Below are 23,435 nucleotides of genomic sequence, written 5' to 3'. Positions count from 1 at the left end.
ATCTTACGCATTAATGTGATTATTACGCATTAATTGAGAAGGGGAGAGAATAGAATGCAGAGTGTGAAGGATGAAGATAATCTAAATTGGATGAATTAGTTGAAATCCACTTGTGTAAGGATTTTGGTCCAATAATATCTGGTCACAATCTCTTTCGCAAGCAAATTCTAACCAAGTCAATTAATTTAATTTCATTTTCACTAACCATCCTAAAGCCATTAATTGGTGATGTAAAGGTGAAACGTTTTTATTAAAAAAGTATTTAATGTATAAAAAATATAAAATATTTAGAAGTGTTTAATATAATTTAACCAATATTTTTAGAGTTATAACTAACAGAATCGATTTAATTTTATTTTATGTGTTGAACGTGCAAATTTAACCTAATCAACATGCACATGTGTGTTTGGAGAGAATTTGTAATATACTCCCAAAGTATTATTTTAGAGTTTGGACAGTTTTGTAGCCCTTTATATTAAATTTAATATATTTTATTTTTAATCCAACGGATTCCATTTCGAGTACACAAAAAACTTTTGGTGGGTGGGATTAACTGAGATAGATTGATGAAGAAATTTGTCCAACCTAATACATTGCTTTCATGAGTAGGTTTGGTTCAAAGATATCTTAAAGCCTACCCAACCTAAACCATGAGAACCCTACAATGACGTCCCAGCTTGAAACTCTCTATAAGAATATCAAAGCACTATCTATCAACATAAGGCTTACGACGGATGCATGCCATTGCCAACCTCAGTATCAGAATATTCCTATTCAAAAAGAGAAATTATATATATTTTTCAATAAATTTGTATAATTATTTCTATAACAAAGATAGAGTTAAGAAAGAAAAAAGAAAAGTATGAGATATTTAAAATGAGAGATGTGATAACAAATTGGATAAATAATATAATTTCGGATCTGACTAAATTATATTTCATGGAATAAATGAACTAATATATTTTATTTATAAAAAATCAAATTTAATACAATTTTTAACATAATATTTTAATTTTATTACTCCACTTAAGATGATATTATTTATTTACAGAGTAACTTAAATAAACCCTACAACTTATTCAAAATGCATTTTGAGATGAAGGAGAGGAGGAGTCAATGACAAGTTATACTGAAATTTTTGTTTTTTAAAATTCATGGTTATTTTGTTGGGATCGGTAATTTAATTCTCAGCGGATACAATATTATTATTTATAATGCAGACATAAATAGATAACAAGCAACTTGAATAATATACATGTATATTTATAAAGTTCTCATATAAGCAACTTCCCTTATCATAACATATTTTTCACATACATAATAATAAATAAAATCATTTACCTGAATACAGTGATGCCCATAATTTTATTTTATAATTCATTTGCGGTATTGTCTGCATTCAAGACAGGTGGTTCTTAACTGAAATAACTACAATTAAGCAACTTGCACTTTCAAGATCAATGGAATCATTGAAGTTATTTAACTTTGGCAACTTTGAGCATCTTCTCTCTGCTCATATAATTTCTTTGCCTCTGTATAATAACACCAACTGGGTTCACCAAACAGGATGAGCCTTTAGCCAACTGTGTAATGGAAACAAATTTATGATCATCCCACCAATTCTAAATTGTTAATGAGTTTCAGATGGGTATCCTTTAATTAGTTGAGGGCCATGATTGAGCCCTCTAATTTCTCTCTCTATCAACGACATTGTTTAAACACTGTTAAATTAAATAATATAAAGGGATCTAAGTTAATCATTGAGAGTTTCAAATTAAAAGGTGCATATGATATTAGACAATGGAAGTTGATGCATGTGACTCTGTAGAGAGAAGACGAAATTGGAAAGATTAAAAAAATAGAAGAAAGGTCAGGTGTTATTGTTCTGTTTAGAATCATGAAACTAACAAATATAATTGGTGCATTAGGAGAATAGCCAAATGCAATGTATCAATCCTTATAACGCTTGAAAGGTCGGGGGAGCATGTCTGTCTTAGATTCTACTTCTCCTTGACCATATACACCTAATGTAAAATTTGTGATATTACTTTACAAGTTAGTTTATTTGTTTACTCTTTTCTTAAGGTTCTAGTGTAGCTGCTGTGGCGATGCATGTACTATTTCACTTTTTTCCGACATTCAGTTTTAACAAACATTAACTAAGAAATCTCACGAAATTGTATAAAATTAAGTTCAACTTCATAACAAGATAATATTCAAACCATAGTTAGTAATTTAATACCTTTCCCACCTTCAAATTTAGTTCATTTTGATGAATCGGAATCAAATATGATCAGTATGTATGTCACTAGGTTAGGGAATACATATCCCAAAAGATGATTCGTATATAGCTTGATATATATATATATATATATATAGACACACACACACACATAATGCATGGGACCTATTTTCTCTATCAAAGACGAAGTATATATATGCATCGTCTATATCCCATCCATCAAAAAGCAACATGCAACACGACGTTTGTTTCATGAAGTACGCATACCGAGTAAGACATGTGTTTATGTGTCTGAAATGTTGTTGATTAAAACAAAACAAGAGTAACTAGAGTCGGTGAGGTTTTTCTATGAATGTGTATATCATTGCTCATATGCTTAAGCAGAGTTAAAGATGTTTCTCTAATGTCTCTAAACCTCCTTAGTGAAGATTTATATTGTAGCCAAGTACGTATATCACCTAACTTGCTTCTATTGATCAAATTTTATTCATTGTGTAATGGGCCATGTTACTTTTAAGAGGTCAAAAGACATTAGCCAAGCTCTCATGTGAGTCATGCGGACGCATATTGTGCAATGTCCATTTAGATGAAGCCAATACGTCTTAGGGTCTTCCTGGGAGTGGTGAATTGCCACGTGCGCATATTCGTAAGATTTGGAGTTGCAGAGGGCTCAGGAATATTCATTATCAATTGCGAAATGATCCTTATTATTATTATCATTATTCTTAACCACTAAACGTTTCCTTGGATACCGCTTAATACTTGGGCAGCAAGTTGAGCCATTAATAGGCATCTTCCATAAATAAACTATATGTATGGGCAAACCATGAGCGCATGCATGGTTAAACACATTTAATTTGTATGTAATGTTATATGTTTATACACATATTGAGCATGATATGATTCAGAAGAGATATTATTCTGAGTATCTGGAAGACTTTTTCCAAACGAAGAATCCGATGTTATATTAAAACATTGCGTTAAAGAATGGGCAACAATTTAGCTTCAAAATACAATATTACTAAATTCAAAGACAACACACTTAGTGGGGTTTCTCTAACTAGCTAGACATTAAATTCTGTTTGTTTTTCCATTAGTTTAATTAGTGTAACAGAATTTTGAAAATTAAAATTCACAGTGGATACTTGTTTAGCAATTAAGTAGCTTCAATTATTTTTCAGTTTTTGTAAAATTAATTTTCACCGCTTCCAACTGAAAACCGTACCAACCAAGCGCTAATTCATTTTATTTGGAAGAATATAAAGTACACTCAAGTAATTTAACAATCCATGAATGTAGTGTTTACCAAAGTTTTGATAACCCAATCAAGATCATATACATTTCTTGATACTCTGTTTCAGAACTATTCAGATATCCATATTAAGGAGATTATTCATTATAATCAAGTATTGTTAGTTGAAAATGTGATAGAATACTTTAAACATGATAATTCTTTTTTTTTTTTCTGCATGCCAATAAAGTAATTGTGTAGAAATGAAACCAATATATATATTATTTGTGTTAAAAGAAATAAATCATAGAAACTTATATAAGGGATCGGAGTTAAGAACTTACTTTTCAAGATATTTTATTTTAGCATCCAATAGAATGCAATGCTAAATGTGACGGGTATGCATAATTTTATTTACTTGGGGGGGGGGGGTTACTTTTCAACATTTTTTGGCAAAAAATTCAGCTACAACAATATCATCAATTGTGTACATAAATCATATAAATAATTAAAATTTTCGTCAATTTTGGAGGTGATGATCAGATTCCCTAAAAAAATTGGAGTTGACTAAAGTGTGGTAGTGAGGAAGAGGAAGGGAACATCACCCATGCCCCCTTCATTATTGTGATGAATTGAATATTAAGACTTTCTTAAATTTAACATTTCCCCAATAAAGAAGAGCAGTTGGATCTCTCTTATCACGAGGGATGGAGGTTCATAATTTTGATGTAGCCTCCATTATTATTGTGAGCTGCAGCACTAAATACTATTGCTACCTAAGGAGTTGAAACCCATTATTAATTAATGAACTTTGAATTATAGCTTTCTCTAAGTAATACTAATATTATTAAGAAAATGGGGAATACTGGAATAATGAATAGTGTAGGCGACATTGTAGGACCAATGTTGACCACGTGGCAGACAGCATCACTAACCCCTTTCCTCCCACGTAGGTCCCAACCCTTTCAGACCTTAAACGCTTATATATTGTCCCACCATGTCACATGGGACCATCATATCGCCACCCAATTCCTCCTTCATTTTCTACCTTAACCTCAGTCACAGACTAAACAATATCTAATTATCAACATAGTGATTTTCATCGTGAACGCACTGTTCTACAATTGACGGGTATAATATTTCAAATGACGAGCAAATGTGTTAATTAAGTCACACACAAAAGGTATCATTATATAATTTGAGCTTAATGGATTATCTTTGTAATCTCCCAATACTACGTTCATAATTATGAATACACAATAAGATGTAAGAAGTCCACAAACAAGAGAATGGCTCTATCAATACACATCATGTTCTAATGGAAGTAAAATATCCCAACAGAGTCCATTCCTAAATGCTCGAACATGATAGATACCAACTCCTTATCCACTATAGTAATTAATTATATACTACTGCATATAATTTAGTAGAACTGCAAGCAGGTCCTATGCAACTATACAACAGCGTCCCTGTTTTATGGTAACAGAGTCTTGGTTTGCCAGCTAGCTAGCACTAGTAATTAACAATAAAAACCATGCAGAACATCCACAATTCCTGAACTCACAACACTGTCACCGACTGAACAACAATAACGATAGAAAAAAGTAGAAGCAAACAAATGAAGCAATATAATGCATCATTCAAGCCGTTAATTTGTACCCCTATAAATTACCACTCCATAAAATTCCTCTCCCACCAATAAAGAATATAGTAATGAGAACTAGATGATCATATAATAATAGCAAAAACGATAAAAGAATAGAATATGAGAAGTCCAGTTGGTCAACCTAACCTCAGCATCTGTGGAGTGTCCAAGTCCATGTCCTCAAATGCTCCAGTTGGGTCAACTTCTTGAACCTTCGGACCCACCTTCTGTGTACCCATCCTTTTAAATACAAAAACTAAACACCAACGTTAATGTCTCAGAAACAACACCTGAACAAGTTCATGACCAAAACCATGGACGAACCCACATTGTTCTTCCCAGATACAGACCTCGATCTCAGTTTCACAAGCACCACCACCGACCGAACCAGCGCCCGAACCAGCTTAGCTCGAACCAGCAGCCTAACCCTAAGCTTCAACGACCGCCTCTCCACCGCTTCAGCCTCCGCCGCCGCAACTGCTGACTCCATCCGCCGCCGTCCTCACCGAAGCTCCGACCCTCACTGGTCCGCCATCCAGGCCGCCACCACGCTCTCCTCCGACGGCCGCCTCCATCTTCGCCACCTGAAGCTCCTCCGCCACATCGGCTCCGGCAACCTTGGCCGCGTCTTCCTCTGCCGCCTCCGCGACTACGACGGCGCAAACTTCGCCCTCAAGGTCGTCGACAAGGACCTTCTAACCGCCAAGAAACTCTCCCACGCGGAAACCGAGGCGCAGATCCTCCACGCCCTCGACCACCCCTTCCTCCCCACGCTCTACGCGCGCATCGACGTCTCTCACTACACGTGCCTCCTCATCGACTACTGCCCCGGCGGCGACCTCCACTCCCTCCTCCGGAAACAGCCCGGCAACCGCCTCCCCCTCTCGGCTGCGCGTTTCTTCGCCGCCGAAGTACTCGTGGCGCTGGAGTACCTCCACGCTCTCGGCGTCGTGTACCGCGACTTGAAACCCGAGAACGTTCTGTTACGCGAGGACGGCCACGTCATGCTCTCCGATTTCGATTTATGCTTCACAGCTGAGGTGGCACCGAGTTGTAACTTCAGGGCCCACACGCCTCACGTGAGACCCAAAAACGGTTGTTTCAGTTATAACAAATCGCGATCGAGGTTTGTTGCAGAGTTTGTTGCGGAACCAACGACGGCGTTTTCACGATCGTGCGTAGGGACGCACGAGTACTTGGCGCCGGAGCTTGTTTCTGGTAACGGTCACGGTAACGGCGTTGATTGGTGGGCTTTCGGGGTGTTTATTTACGAGTTGTTGTACGGGACGACGCCGTTCAAGGGGTGTAGCAAGGAGAGCACCCTGCGCAATATAGCGTCGAGCAAGGATGTGAGGTTCCACGTGGCAGAGAGAGATGAGGCAGGGATGGAAGAGGCTATGGATTTGATTGAGAAGTTGTTGGTGAAGGACCCTCGGAGGAGGCTAGGGTGCGCCAGGGGTGCCACTGATGTTAAACGCCACCCCTTTTTCGATGGGATCAAGTGGCCATTGATAAGAACCTATAGGCCACCCGAGGTGAAGGGTTTGTTGAGGAGGAACAGGTCGCACGTGAGTCACGTGACTCACAAGAGAAGGAGGTCCTGGTGGAAGACACTTGCCCACGCTGTCAGGACCAAAGGACCCAAATATCATTTATTTTCCAACTACAGTAATAATAATTATTATTATCACTATGTTCATAATAATAATACCATATATCGTTAGCTGAATTTCCCATTGTCTTTAATCCACTTTTATACTCATTCGAAGAGATATAGGTTAGTGTCATCATCATACATATACCTTCCAATTTTGGGTGTGCAGTGTAGTTTTTCATCACACACGTTTACTGTTGTATATGAATCACAGTGATACATCAAACCGATTCATTTCATCTTTGCCTTCGTTATTTCACAAGCAATTACTTAATGTTGTTGAAACCGAGTATATGTAATTAATTAAATAATGTACTTGGTAAAGAATTAAGCTTGGACTGATATCTAATACTGAATGCAACAGTACTTCATAATCTGTAGTTTTTAATATAGTTAAGGTTTAATTAAGAATTTCATCATCTAGAAAAATTTAGGTTTTATCAAGTTTTTAATGTAGTTAAGGTTTTATGAAATCTTTATATAAATATATTAGGACAGCACTTTTAGTTAATTTCTACGTACCATATATCTCATATTCAAAATTTACAAATCTAAACCCTAAGCTAAGAGGTAGCATTACATGCACGAAGGATGATGCAGCTAAGTGTCACTACCACGACGCTGTTTTGGGTCACTCTTAATGCCAAGCTTAAGCAGATTGAGAAAGCATTGAAGCTTGTTTACCATATAAAGAATAATTCTATGCCAATCTTCGCTTGTAGAAGTTTTTTCTCCAAGGCCTTTAAATTGTACATTCAAGAGTAGAATTTTTCCATCACATGACTATAATTTAATTTTATTTAGATTCAATTTATTAAAAAAAAAAGATAGGTAAATTAAAATTTCCTATAAATTAGAAGAAATATATGCACACAAACTCTTAAATTTTCATATAAACTTTTAAATAATTGATAATGCCTTGGTGGCTGTGGTTATGGACCCCATGCTTATCTGATATATATGAATGGAAATTGCAAGTCCCAATGTGGTTGAGTGCACGCAAATTGTGGAGGAGATTACATCAAAGCATGTAGAAGCTTTTGTTTTGGCATCACTAATGACCAAATGATAACCTTCATTCCCATAATTACAAATTTGAGGATAATTTTTTTCAGATTTGTTGCTTACTCATATATACCCAGAGCAGTGTTTATTTGATTTTAATCCTCTCTCTCGCTATGATAAGAATATAACTATTTAGCAAAATTTTAGAAATTAAATTACAAAGCATGCAATAAAAAAAATAAATCTTAAAATACTATTTACGTAAGTGTTAAAACATTTTTCTAACACATTTTTTAAATATATTTGTAATTATTAACTAAAATTTATTAAAAATTATAAAAGTATAAAAAATCATTACATTATCATACTGAAAGAGAAGGAGGAGGCAACTCAGGCGAGGGTGCGTCCATATTTTCGGAAGAGATCTCAGCAGTAACATTTTCATTACATCAAATCTCAACTATAAAGAATATATTATCATAATGAAATTTTTTATTAAATAATATATTTTACTAATTATTAATGGTGAGATCAAATTCTGCACTTCTCTGTAGTAAATTTCATGCTCATGAATATCTCATCCTCGCCATTTGAGGCTCAATTTGCCCGAAACCTTTCCGATTGGATACTCTATATGTCTAAACTAGAGAATCCTCACATACACAATTTTAAAATATTAACCCATTAAAGACACTTATATTTCATGAGATTATATCTCATAGGCATGTTCTATTGTTATAGTCAGTGTTTTAAATTACAATTACATGTTGGGTTATATTATAATTTTTAATATTGTGGCAAGTTCAGGTGAATGCTACTGATGGGCAATTATTTTTTTAATTAGTTCCTTATTTTTTAGCCAATTCTTAATTTTCAGTTTAATAAACATTTATGTATAGACATTTGGTATTTTATACATACTCATCTCATAAAATAAGATCATAGTTAAGAGTCACATCTATGATTACAAGAACAGTAAAAACTTCTATAGTTATTGCACTATAATTGTGTATTATCCATGTTTAAGTAATACGTAATCAGAAACATATATCACCACGAGGTATGTGATATATTCTTTAGTATTATTTTACTGAAGGTGCATGCACTCCCAATTTCACCACTAAACTCACGTATCATTTTTATAGTAACGTTTTTTAGACTATTTAGATATTTTGCTATCAGATTAAAAAAACAAAGCAAGTTAATTAACTAGGATTAAAGCACTAAATAGATATATGGAAGCACCAATCTTGGTTGGTGTATTGAAGACAACACCAAGACGTACTATACCCACTGCAAAAGAAAAATATCATGTCACCATTCACCAATACGCTTATTGAGGAATCTTTTGCAATGGGGAAAAGTCTTAAAAGATAGAAAGAAAGTAATGAAACAAAAATGTGGTGTAAGTTTTTTCAAATGCTTTTTAATTGAAGGATATGTTTAAAAATTCATAATATTTATGCAATTTGTTAAAAAATAAATATAAAATTTTGCTTTAGTATTTTTTCAAAACATTAAAAAAAATATCTTTTAAGAAAATATTTAAAAAGAATGCCATATATATATATATATATATATATATATATATTTTAAAATAAAAGTTTAAACAGACAAGGAACCTTCCTCTTTGTGCCTAATAGTTGTGATGGCACTAAGAGTTAATTGACCTTTCTCAAATTCTCTTGCAGAGTTATTTTTGTTCATGCCAAATTTTGAATGGTATTTAAGACTCGATCTAAACCATATTATTATATTAATTCAAAATATTTAAAAAATAAATAGATCATTAATTGAGAACTCAAAAATATATTTTTTTATTCAGAGTTTGATTTATTTATTTTTACTTTTATGTTTAAAATTTTATTAAATCAAACCAAATTCTAAATATCTTAACTTTATACATATTTTTATTGTATAATAAAATAAACCTAATCAAAAGATGTCACGTTGTTCATTTTATTATATATTTAAATCTAAAAATTCTTACACTCAATGTGAACCTTTCAGTTAACTTAAATCTAGCGGATTATAATTTATTACTTCACTAGTTATTAGATTTAAATTAAATAAAAGGATTAGGTTGGGTGTAAGAGTTTTTAGACTTACATTGGTGTAAGAAGATATTTCCTTATATATATATATATTTTATTTTTTTTATAAAATTTAAGATTATTTTGAATTTTAATTTATAATGATGATAAAATTTAATAATTTGAATAATTTTTAATATTTAGTTTATATTTAATTTTTTATTTAATAAATATTGTCCCTTAGAGAATAGGAAAAAAAAAAAAGGCATAACAAAAATAACTGATTTATATAATCTGAACCGTGCAAAAATTAATTTTGTTTAGTTCGATTTGAATTTAATTTAATTTATAAACTGCTTTAAACCAAACCACAAATGTCCTTATATATAAATGTGGATACATAAAATTTTAGGAGTTATTTGATAATGTAATTGAAGGTCTATTTGTTTAAGCTTTTCAAAAGTTATTATGAAGTTGTCAAAAAGTAATTATTTTTTACAGACTTTATGTATAGTAAAAATTATTTTTTAATTCTATTAATTTGTTACAATCATAAAAGCTTTTGATTTTGAAAAATATATTTATACTTATAACTAAAAAAACATCTCAAAATAAATGCTTAAAATAGAAATCATGTGTTTTTTTTTTTTTCAAAACTTAAAAAACACAAAGTCTTTTAAAAGTATTTTTTAAAATAATAAATACACTTTTTATATAAAAATAAAACCAAAAGAAATAAACTCTAAATCCCTTTGAAGATTCATTTGCATGCACTTGAACTTAATTTTCCTCATTTGCACTTCAGATTTAAAACTATACATTGTGATACACATTCCCATACTACGATTGAGAGGCCACTCAAGTACATAGTCCCCCAAAATTACTCATTCCTTTTGGGCATTTGCACTTTTTTTTTTATCTCACTTTAACTACTTAACAGTAGTGGTATTTTTTGACCCACAAAAAAGGTAGTGGTGGTATTTGCATATTTGAATTTGTTATTTAATTCCTCTTCTATAATTTTTGTGTTCAATCAAAAGTTAAAACTTGCTCTCTATACTATGATTATTATTTTTCTGAAAGAATCGACCCTAATTACCTACCATGGTTCGGGTACCCATTAATTTTGGTCAATATTTTCTTTCACATACATGAAATAACAGGGCAATAATGTCATTCTAACATTACGCAAATAATTTATATTTGAAACAAAATCAATAAAATTGACCAAATAGATGGCAGATAAATCACAAGTAGAAACCTTAATGTATACCACTCATGAGGAGTTTGGCACACTTATAAGCCAACCATTCTTCTAGAGCAAAATAAATGTTCAAATCTTGAATTTATTGGTACCTATGTGAAAGGTTTAGTCTCTATTCTAAAAGATTCGAGAGTATATAGGAAATAACAATGAATTGTTTTCAATTGTGAGATGACAAAAGAAGAACTTTATGAAAAACAATGCGAAACATCCAATGAGGAATTCGCATTTTTCTGTCTTTCTATGAGAGGTAGGCACAATGAGGGGACATCTATTTTTGGTACAAGTGAAGATGACATCTTGACTATGCAATTATCAACCACGACAGTGAAGACAATAATGCCAGTATCGATAGCGACATGAATGTTGCTTACAATTTTGTAATGTGCCTAATATAGTAGAATTCGATTTTCCCTACTTTTGAAATTTTTTTTTAATGAGAGGAGTTTTGCTTACATAATTATTTTTAATCATTAGGTTTATTTTTTAGTTTAAAGGATAACATTACGAAATCTGATAAAGAAACATCAGTTAAAAGTTCATAAAAAGAGAAAAAGAACAGTTTTTACCTGGTGCAGTTTTTAAGTTTTCCCATGTTGTAAATTAATGAATTCATTTTTAAGTTTTTCGTTCATTTATTAACCCAAATTTTCTATATCATAGAAGATATTAGTTAAATTAATTAACTTAGTTGAACTATAATGCAAGAAATCGGATTCGAATTTCTTTCATATATGAAAACATTCTTTTTTTTTAAAGTACATATACTTATGCTAAATATTCAATAAAACAGAAGAGAAGTTAATAATAATAATAAAAAAAGATATTGGATTTATGATTTTCGATTTTGGTTGAGCAATACAAATGTCTTGGGGTTGGTTTCTACAAGAAAATTAAGAGAGATTAGATATTGGATTAATGATTTTCTATTTTAGTTGAACAATAAAAGCATTTTGATAGTTTTTACATAAGTGAAATTGGTTTTTTTAAGCAATAAAGACACGCCTCCAACACATTTAAAACTATAATTACTTTCTATAAGCACAGACATAAATCCAAACCTATGATACCTTCAACTTGTTTTCTGAATGTCTGCAATTCAGGAATTAATTTGACTTCCGAAATATCAAAGACTTATATGATAATTTTTAGAGTTCTCATATATCCTCCCAATAATTCTATAACTACTTTAAAAATAAGTATTAAATTAAAATATTTTTAGGAATAAAGGGTAGGAAAATTTAGTAATTATGGATTTGTAGGAATAAAGGGTGGGAAGATTTAAAACTATTCTAATTTTTATATTTTTTAAAAGAATTAATATGACTAATGTACAGTAATGTTACATTTCCTCTAGACTAATATAGCTATTAACTTTTTAATAATTCCCTTCTGAAAATAACTTGAAGAAGGGAGAAAACTAAAGTTCAAGTACAGTACTTAAAGTAGAATCCAGAGATGAAATAATACCATTTTAATATAAGATCACTAATAATAATAATAATAATAATTCGTTTCAACAACCTTTTGATTCATGTTGTTTAATCATCGTCTTATTCATATTAGTATATAAGAACGTACCAAAAATAAGATTATGTTGACCAACATGTGAATACACATGCATACAAGAAATCAATTAATCCAAGTTATCAGTATGTGAGGCAGTGGGCAAAGAGAGAGAGAGAGAGAGAGAGGTAGGAAATTGAACTGTTATTAGGCACTAAGGCACTTACTCCATAGAGGTCCATAAGAGAAATCATTACACCCATGACTCAACACATGAATCACAGCAAAATTAAATTCCCACAATTTTAATTTAATTTTCTCACTATTTGGATTAATTTTTCCCATATTGGCAGGCCCAGCAAGAATGGCGGAGATAGTGATCCTAAGGAATCTACATGTCATGTCTCTCTCAATCCACACCGTTTATAGTTAACATGTCAACTCAATCTTTCAAACGCAAATCATAGTAACAGTGAATCAAGTCCACACCATAAGGTGGTGGATTGCCAGAACACTAAGCAGAAGAAGATAGAAGAAAGAAGAAACAAAAACTGAACACAAACACTGAGAACAGTCACAGCAACAACCACAACAACAACTACAACTAGTTCATGCCACTTAAGCAAGCTGTAAAGTGCTTTAACACATACAACAACGTAGCGTTGACCCAAAACTTCAACTATCTTCAAGTCGTGATCTTTCACGGCTTAGCTCCACTTTCATGCCCTCATCAATCAATGTTATGTCTTTTACTCTCTCTCTCCCTATCTGTAATTGTTATCTGCCTAAAGGGTAGGTCTCTATCACTGTATTGTGTTATTGTGTTGTATGCTCTCTCTCTCCTTTATTCTCGTGTTTTGTATTGATTGCTTCGGTGGGTCTATTTATTTTTCTCTATAACCAAAAGGGTTATTAATTATTTCTCAATTGGCTTCTGATTCATTCAGTTGTTCTCACAGCCAAGCATTCTCTTCCTTTCACTACACGGTATTCTTAATTTTCTCTTCTTTTTCTATGTCATCTTGTGCTTTGTCTTGAACCTCTCTCAAATCTCAATTGTCCTTTGTTCACACTTGTTTGTTTTGCTTCTATGAAAGTTTCCTTATTGTTATCTGTTTTGTTTTCTAAATCATTTTAACTTTTGTTCTTCGTGGCCTTATAAAAAAGCCAAGCCACCCCTTGATGCTTTTTGTTTGGTTTGCCTACGAGAAATGATGGCATTGGAGTGCAGTTTTCATCACTCCCTAATTGGGTTTTATTTTCACATGATGCTATTGATTTGCCTTAGCATTGTGTTTGTAAATTCAGTTAATGAAGAGAGTTCAACTCTTTTGAGGTTCAAAACATCCCTTCTTGACCCAAACAATAATCTATATAACTGGAATTCTTCTGATTTAACTCCTTGCAATTGGACTGGTGTGTATTGCACAGGTTCAATGGTAACTTCTGTGAAACTTAACCACCTTAATCTGTCCGGTACTTTATCTCCAACCATATGTAATCTTCCAAGGCTAATTGAGTTGAATCTGTCAAAAAATTTCATCTCTGGCCCCATTTCTGATGGTTTTGTTGATTGTGGTGGCTTAGAGATTTTAGACCTTTGCACAAATAGGCTTCATGGGCCACTTCTGACCCCTATTTGGAAAATCACTGCACTTAGAAAGCTTTACCTGTGTGAAAATTATTTTGATGGTGAAGTACCAGAAGAGCTTGGGAATTTGGCATCACTTGAAGAGCTAGTAATTTATAGTAATAATTTAACTGGAGGAATTCCCACATCAATCAGAAAGTTGAAGCAGCTTAGAGTGATAAGGGCAGGTCTGAATGCACTCTCAGGGCCAATACCTGCTGAAATTAGTGAGTGTGAGAGCATGGAGATATTGGGTTTGGCACAGAATCAGCTAGAAGGGTCAATTCCAAGGGAGCTTCAAATGCTTCAGAACCTTACGACTATACTTCTGTGGCAAAATGCTTTATCTGGGGAGATTCCTCCTGAGATTGGAAACATTAGTAGCTTGGAACTGCTTGCTCTGCATCAAAACTCATTGAGTGGTGCTGTTCCCAAGGAACTTGGAAAGCTATCCCAGTTGAAGAGATTGTACATGTACACCAACCAGTTGAATGGAACAATTCCACCAGAACTAGGGAGCTGCACAAATGCTATTGAGATAGACCTATCTGAAAACCGTTTGATTGGGATCATTCCCAAAGAGTTGGGTCAAATCTCTAATCTTAGCTTGCTTCATTTATTTGAAAACAACCTTCAGGGTCACATTCCGAAGGAGCTTGGTCAGTTGAGGCTGCTAAAAAACTTGGACCTTTCACTGAATAACTTAACAGGTACAATTCCACTTGAGTTTCAAAACCTTACATACATGGAGGATTTGCAGCTATTTGACAATCAACTTGAGGGTGTGATTCCTCCTCAACTTGGAGCTATTATAAACCTTACTATTCTTGATATATCTGCAAATAACCTTGTTGGTATGATTCCTGCCCATCTTTGTGAATATCAGAAGCTTCAATTCCTGAGCCTTGGATCGAATAGGTTGTTCGGAAACATTCCTTATAGCCTGAAAACATGCAAATCTCTTGTGCAACTAATGCTAGGGGACAACCAATTAACGGGAAGTTTACCTGTTGAATTGTATGAACTTCACAATCTCACAGCACTTGAACTTTATCAAAACCATTTCTCTGGGCTAATAAGCCCAGGGATAGGCCAACTCAGGAGCTTAGAGAGGCTCCTCTTGTCAGATAACAATTTTGCTGGCTTTCTCCCTCCTGAAATTGGAAATTTGACAAAACTTGTCACATTCAATGTTTCCTCTAATCATTTCAGTGGAAGCATTCCTCATGAGTTGGGAAACTGTGTAAAACTGCAGAGGCTTGATCTTAGCAGGAACAAATTCACTGGCATGCTTCCAAATGAGATTGGCAACCTGGTGAACTTGGAGCTGTTGAAGGTTTCTGATAACATGCTCTCAGGTGAAATACCAGGCACTTTGGGGGATCTTATTCGTCTCACTGACCTCGAATTAGGTGGCAACAAGTTTTCAGGAAGCATCTCTTTTCATTTGGGAAGACTTGCAGCCCTTCAGATTGCACTTAACCTCAGTCACAACAACCTTTCTGGCACAATCCCTGATAGCCTTGGGAACTTGCAAATGCTAGAATCCCTTTATCTAAATGATAACCAACTTGTTGGTGAGATTCCTGCATCAATTGGTGATCTTCCCAGTCTTTTAGTATGCAATGTATCTAACAACAAGCTGGTAGGAACTGTTCCAGACACCACCACATTTAGAAAGATGGATTTCACAAACTTTGCTGGTAACAACGGATTGTGCCGTGTTGGTACTAATCATTGCCACTCTTTATCTTCCTCTCATGCTGCAAGAACAAGCTGGATCAGAGATGGTTCACCAAGGGAAAAGATAGTAAGCATTGTTTCTGGTATGGTTGGACTAGTTTCTCTTATCTTCATAGTGTGTATTTGTAGGGCCATGAGGCGCCGTAGCCCTTCTGCTTTTGTTTCAATTGAAGGCCAAGCAAAGACTCATGTTCTTGATAACTATTACTTTCCTAAAGAAGGCTTCACATACCAGGATCTCTTGGAAGCCACTGGCAATTTTTCAGAAGCTGCAGTTATAGGGAGAGGAGCTTGTGGTACCGTATACAAGGCGGTTATGAATGATGGTGAAGTGATTGCGGTGAAGAAGCTGAATTCACGTGGAGAAGGAGCAAATGTTGACAGAAGCTTCCTTGCTGAGATTTCAACCCTTGGAAAGATCAGGCACAGGAACATTGTGAAGCTTTATGGATTTTGTTATCATGAGGATTCTAATCTTCTCTTGTATGAGTACATGGAAAATGGAAGCCTTGGAGAACAACTTCATTCAAGTACAAACACTTGTGCATTGGATTGGAATAGTCGATATAAAATTGCTCTAGGAGCAGCTGAAGGCTTATGCTATCTTCATTATGATTGTAAACCTCAAATTGTCCATCGCGATATTAAGTCAAACAACATTTTGCTTGATGAGGTGTTTCAGGCTCATGTTGGAGACTTTGGCTTGGCAAAGTTGGTTGATTTTTCCTACTCAAAATCAATGTCTGCTGTGGCAGGTTCATATGGCTACATTGCCCCAGGTAAGAATAACTTCACCATATTGGTTAAGAAAATGTTATTCTATTTATTAGAAATAATTCAGTCCTATTTTAATATTTTACGATGATTTACGTTTCAGTTTTTATTTTTAATTTCTTATCAATTGTGACAATGCTTTTGGAGGGAAAAGATATGACAAAGCATGTGAAGAGATGTTTTTCAATAAAAATGTTACTATCCCCTGATGTTTAATTCAAATTATCAAAAGTTGATGTCAATGGTGTGCTAAATATGGGATGTTTTTATCGACAAAGTCCTCTATACTTGATAAATAGTAGAGTCCTAGTTGTATGTATGAAAAATGGAAAAAACTTTGTCAGAAGAAGTTATACTTTGGTGATCTCTCTGTCTCAAAAGGTTATTGTCTTTGGTAATCAGTGGAGAGATACCCTTAATATACAAACACAAAAAGTGATATTTTCATCATTGTGTTATAGTCATTGTAATCTTTCTGCTTTTCTTATGGTTGCTTGATTATTTTTTCAGAATATGCTTACACCATGAAAGTGTCTGAGAAATGTGACATCTATAGCTTTGGGGTAGTTTTGTTGGAACTAGTTACTGGGAGGTCACCTGTTCAACCTTTGGAACAGGGTGGTGATTTAGTGACATGTGTGAGAGGAGCAATTCAAGCATCAATACCAGCATCTGAATTATTTGACAAAAGGTTGAATCTAAGTGCACAAAAAACAGTTGAAGAAATGTCTCTTATTCTCAAAATTGCTCTGTTCTGCACCAGCACATCTCCACTTAATAGGCCTACAATGAGAGAGGTCATTGCAATGTTGATTGATGCTAGGGAATATGTTAGCAACTCACCAACCTCTCCTACATCAGAAACTCCATTGGATGAGGTTGAATGTGCTTCTTCCAAAGGTTAGAAATCTTCAATTCATAATTAAATTTTTTTTGTTAATTGATAATAATTGAGATAGCTTTCCATATTGTTAGTCTCCTAAAATTTTATGGTTTTAATTGATGGTTTTAAAAATAAAATAAATTTATATTGTGACATGTATAGGGTCAATTTTTAGTTGGTCAAATGAGATTAATATTTTAGAAAACTGATTGGCTTGTTATGGTTTGTGCAGATGGTGATCTTGAGTTGTAAGTTATAAGCCTCACTCACTCCTCCAAGGATAGTGATTTTGGTACTACATATTTGAATTCTGGACAATCATGTGCCCTGGCTTAACTGAATAAGTGGCTTTGTCTAAAAGAATATCATAATCAATTTCAGAGAAGCATATGCAGTGTGCATTAACCCAACCATGTAAAGCTACTTTACCTTTAGATGTATGATGATTCTATTAACATACCAAACCTCACTCTTCTCCTTCTAGGCACACCTTTGTTTGATGTCTATGATAGCGAGTTGAACATAGAAAGAAAAAGATCACCCAAATTAGGTTCAATTCTAATTTGAATATTAATGATGACTATCTTTATTTGTAATTTCACACAATTTGGTGAAATATAAATTGTAAAGTCCTTGCTACGTCTTCTTATCTTCGTAGTAGTCCTGTACATATTTAATTTTTAGCATTAAAGCTATTAAAAACAATGTATATATGCATTTTGGGAGTATTTAAGTGGAAAATTGTGTTGTCAATAAACAACATTTTGTGGGGCTGGTGGTTAGACATGAAAGAATGTATGAGGAGGAAAAAGAGAATATCTGGTGCACCAATTTTTTTTTACTTTAATATTTAGAGAGAAGGCAAGTCAGCTGTCTATCAGGTCAATTAATATTTAGGTAACAATAGAGATTAACTAATTGAGAATTATATGCGTTAGTAATTAAAATAATTGATAATTACATATATTAATTATTAAAATGATAATTTACTTAATTTAAGATTATTTAGATAAATCTTTGAAACAATAGATTATAAAATAATTGACAACTACATACATTTAAAAACTAAACTGACATTTTACTTAATTTAGAGATTATATTGACAAATTTTAAAAATATAAAAACGAAAATAATAATTTCCTCTCCAATTCTATATAAAGACATAAATTATGTAATGTATATATAATAAAATTCAATTATTTATGATTTCACTTTCATACAATAACAAAATATTCGTTAATAGCATAGTTATAACTTTCTATTTTGTAAAAAATAAATTAAAAAAATTGAGTCATAATGATATCACCTTAATATCAACTAACTGGGTTTTGAAGTTTTGGTCACAGTTTCTTTATAATGAAAATGTTAGACAAGCCTGGGAATCTAAGGTTTACCCAGCAGCTTATTTTATGTTGAATAGACATCCATGAATTGCAACTAATTGTCAAGTAAAGCTACCCTGCTTGGATTCCTATCTTGAAAGTATTTTTTTTAGCAAAAATTACACAAAAAAAAATGTATGTAGTTATATAATTTATTAAGAGTTTTGTTAATCTAGCTTTTAGCTTTTAGGGCAGAATTTAAATACCTAGAGACAAAAATTTTTTATGATAAAAAGTATATAATTATTGTATTGAAGTCATAAAAATATAATAAATACTTCTTTTTTTAATAAAATTTTATTATTATTAGTTATTTATTTCAACTTACTCATTTATTAATATACTTCTGTACACTAACAAGACTCAATATAATTAGTATATAATTTAGTTCTTTAAGTATATTGATTATGAAAAAAAAAATGTATCTAGTTTGAAATTTATTCATCTTAAAAGAAATTAGTATATACTTGTTGGAAAAAAGTTAAATTTTATGTAGGAGTTTCTTTCATACAGAGAACTAGGATAATATAATTAAAGCACAAAAATTAACATTATGAAAACTTTAAAATTAAAAAAACACACCATAACGACAATTAGAAAATAACACATGTTTATAATATTTAAACTTTTCATTTAACCACGTAAAGAGCTTACCTCACAATACTGTCAAATAAGAGAATATAATAAATAAAAAAAGTTATATACAAATTTAAAATATTTTTAATTAATGCAGCTTGAAAAAAATTAATCAATATATAATCTTTCACCATCAATACTAATATATAATATATAATTATATATATTGAGGCGGTTCAATAGTTTAGCCCTTCCCTGTCTGATGTACTTGCAGATCAATCAAAAATATAGAAAGCATTTCTTTAATTATTACTTTTATATCTTTAAAATAATTGTAATTATCCATGCGTCAGGTGGGTACAATACATTGATATTATAAACAGAAGACACTTAAGTAGGAACCATTTACATTGATATTGTAAACCAGAACATCACACAATATAAAATTATGTTGACTTCACCTTTATAAATGAGAAGCTATATTGGTATCCTAAAGAGCATCTAGAGTTTGTGCTAGTTCACAATTTCATTTTGATTTTGGTGATCCTTTGCAACAATGGCAGATGAAGTGGTTGTGTTGGATAACTCGGTTAGCATATTTGGGAAGAGGGTTAGAATTGCATTAGCTGAAAAGGGTGTTAAGTATGAGTACAAGGAAGAGAATCTCAGGAACAAGAGCCCTTTGCTTCTTCAGATGAACCCTATTCACAAGAAAATTCCAGTTCTCATTCATAATGGCAAACCCATTTGTGAATCTGCAATTATTGTGCAATACATAGACGAGGTCTGGAACGACAAGGCTCCACTCATGCCCTCTGATCCTTACCGGAGAGCTCAAGCCAAATTTTGGGTAGATTTCATTGACCAAAAGGTACCTCCTTTGATTTGCTTTCATATGATTTCTATTTTTATTTCTTCTAAATTTTGGTGGGTTCAATTCAAAATTTAAGACTAATGTTTTGGGATTTTGTTATTACTATAGTCCACTCCCAACTCTGGATTCGATGATGTGCATTTCATCCTTGTTAATATTTACTTGTCTAAAAGAAAAAATAAAATTGAGAGGGTCTAAACTAGGCTAAATAAAAGATTTTTTTTTAATCTTTTATATTTCTGTTTAAAAGAAAATTATATATATATATATATGATTTACATTATTCAACGACTCACACCAAATCTCAACCGTACAGATCAAATAATCTAACAGTTAAAAAATTAAAAAAAACAAAAACTTTTTAATTATTAATCCTATATATATATTATTTTGTATGTTAATCTATATTTTTAATACCAAAAAGAAAATGTGATATTCAATGCAGTTGTATGAAAGTTGGAAGAAAATGTGGCTTTCTAAAGGAGAAGAGCATGAAGCTGGGAAGATGGGGTTGATCTCTAGTTTAAAGATACTAGAAGAGATCTTGGGTGACAAACCTTTTTATGGGGGTGACACATTTGGGTTTCTTGATGTTGGTTTTATTCCCTTCACTTGTTGTTTTTATACTTCTGAGATATTTGGCAACTTCAAAATGGAAGAAGAGTTTCCTAAACTCTTGGCTTGGGCTAAGAGATGCATGCAAAAAGAGACTGTGTCCAAATCACTTCCTGATGGAAAGTTGATGTATGATTGTGTTTTAGCCCACAAAAAATCACTTGGATTGGCATAGAGGAACCCCATCATCGTCCAAACCATTCAAGATTTGCTTGTTAGAAATTATGGTATTGTAAGATCTTGAGCAATTGTATTATGTTTGCTAGGTTTGGGTTACTTTATGGTGTGCTAAACACTTGGCGTGTCTACAAGATTTAGAGCTGATCAAGAGGGGTTAATGTTATGTTTAGTTCATTAAAAATAAAAGGCTCATCTTGTTTAACATATAATAAATGTTTTATTTACTAAACTATATATATTATCGTTTCAACTCTCATGCAGTAGGAGTGGTTATTTAATTTATATATAACGGATGCTTATAATAAATACTCATGATAAAGAAGAAAAAAATATATGTTAAATGCATATGAATTCAAGTCCAGATATTTATTCATAAAAGTTTATGAGAATTGATGCAGGTATAAATACTTTACCACTCATTCAAGCTTATACTTGCATATTATTTAAAGTAAAATAAAATAAAATAAATATTACACTTTTAGTGTTATAACGTTATATTCAAAATTCACAAATTCAATCTTAATGATTTATTATTCTTATCTCAAAATTGAAAACCCCTAATGCCCTTGAGTCAACTCAATTGGTTAAGACATGGGATATGAACTGAGTGTACAAATTTAATCCTCTGCAATACACTTCATCTCCCTTTCCCATTATTTTATCCCCTCTCCTCTACCTTGTAAGGTTTATTATGAGTTTCCCTTAAGACTCAAAAGTTGAAAAGCTTAATTCTTCGTTGCTATTGTTCTTTGTGGTTGTATTGTTTCTGTAAGTCTGGGAGTTGAGAAGATTCGTTAGCCGGCTCTCTAAACAACCTCATCTATATGATTAGGGTGTTAAGTAGCACTTTTATTTAATTAAAATAAGGGTATTTAATTTGGGTACAGGTGTCTAAATATTTATAGAATACAAAAAATGATATTATAGTTATTATGGTATGTAGATATCTATAAGGATTAATTTTTTTAATGTAGATATAAATAAATATTATAATATCCTATTCAAATTTAAGTGACATCTTTACTCAGTAGTTAGTTGAAATGTCTTGATGATGAAGCTTATGATGTATTTGGTACATAACTTATAATAACACTTTGTTAATATAATGCCTAATTTTATATTGATGAAATTTTAATGTTGTGTAAGTTTAGTGTGATGTTATATCAGAAAAGTTTAATATTATGCAATGATTAGTGTGGTGTTGTATAAGATATTATGTGTTTTTTTTTTCTAAAGGTGTTATATTTTTCTAATTTAGTTTCTAAAATTTTTTCTTTAAGATTTAGTCATTAATTTTTTTATTTATTAAAATTTGGTGTGTACTGATTGCTAAGTGATGATTTGAACAACGAAAGTTTAACTCATTACTATTATAACTATTTTTAAAATTTTATTATTTTAAATTTAATATTGCGAAAAAGTTTCTAATTATTTTTAAAAATTAATAATCCATCCCCATTATCCAAAACTTTAAAGGAAAACACATCACTACTGTCATGGCTCACAGACTTGTTCATGTGCATGTGCCTGTTAGATTCCTCCATCGACATGAAGAAAGGTGCATTTGCTATGGAGAAATCTTACTTTATGTTTCAAGCATTGAGTTTCACGAAAGATAACGTGAGGATTATGTTAGTTTGTGTGCTGTATCACTCGATCTCAAAGATAAAAGAAAGAATCTGAATACTCCTTCGGTCCAAATAAGATGAGCACCCTCCCAGTCAAATTAAGAATAAATTAAAGGATAATTAAACCGATTAGGATAAATAATTAGATCATTATTTACTTAAATTAGAAGGCTAAAGACAGGGCTAATCCACAAAGCCCATTAGCCCATAACATTGCTTATAAAAGGAAAGTAAGAGGTACAAGTAAGGGGTTGACTTTTAAATATTCAATAGCATTTATTGCCTAAACCAACACCTGACTTTATCATTGGAGTGACTTTTGTAGGTATACCCTCCCACGTAAGATAGAGAAAAACTAGCAGTATTTGCAAGGATGTCACCTTATCTCACAATATAGGAGTATTGAAAAGATCAGTGTATCTGTAATAAGAACATTTTGACGCCCACCGTGGGCTTGAATTGCTTCAGCCCTCAGTAAACATGGTACATACAGACTAGGAGTCAGCAGGAAGTACATAGTCAACAAGGGGAGCCTCTCGGTAGTTGGAGGATGTCACACCTAATCCCTCG

The 23,435-nt window shown here is 32.5% G+C and overlaps 2 protein-coding genes across 2 annotated transcripts; both read left to right on the top strand.

Moving 5' to 3' along the window:
- Positions 1-5,432: 5,432 nt before the first annotated feature.
- Positions 5,433-6,842, top strand: LOC113855541 (serine/threonine-protein kinase WAG1-like). Its single transcript, XM_027487181.1, has one exon. The coding sequence runs from the start codon at positions 5,433-5,435 to the stop codon at positions 6,840-6,842; it is 1,410 nt and encodes a 469-aa protein (XP_027342982.1).
- A 7,006-nt stretch (positions 6,843-13,848) lies between these two features.
- On the top strand, positions 13,849-18,246 carry LOC113856074 (leucine-rich repeat receptor-like serine/threonine-protein kinase At1g17230). The gene is made up of 2 exons (XM_027487710.1): positions 13,849-16,732; positions 17,238-18,246. The coding sequence occupies exons 1-2, from the start codon at positions 13,849-13,851 to the stop codon at positions 17,630-17,632; spliced, it is 3,279 nt and encodes a 1,092-aa protein (XP_027343511.1). The 3' UTR covers positions 17,633-18,246.
- The last annotated feature ends 5,189 nt before the right edge of the window (positions 18,247-23,435 follow it).

The sequence above is a fragment of the Abrus precatorius genome, unplaced genomic scaffold (genome assembly GCF_003935025.1).
Source record: "Abrus precatorius isolate BTA unplaced genomic scaffold, Abrus_2018 Scaffold11, whole genome shotgun sequence".
Taxonomy (NCBI): domain Eukaryota; kingdom Viridiplantae; phylum Streptophyta; class Magnoliopsida; order Fabales; family Fabaceae; genus Abrus; species Abrus precatorius.
This window is presented reverse-complemented; position numbering and strand designations above follow the sequence as displayed.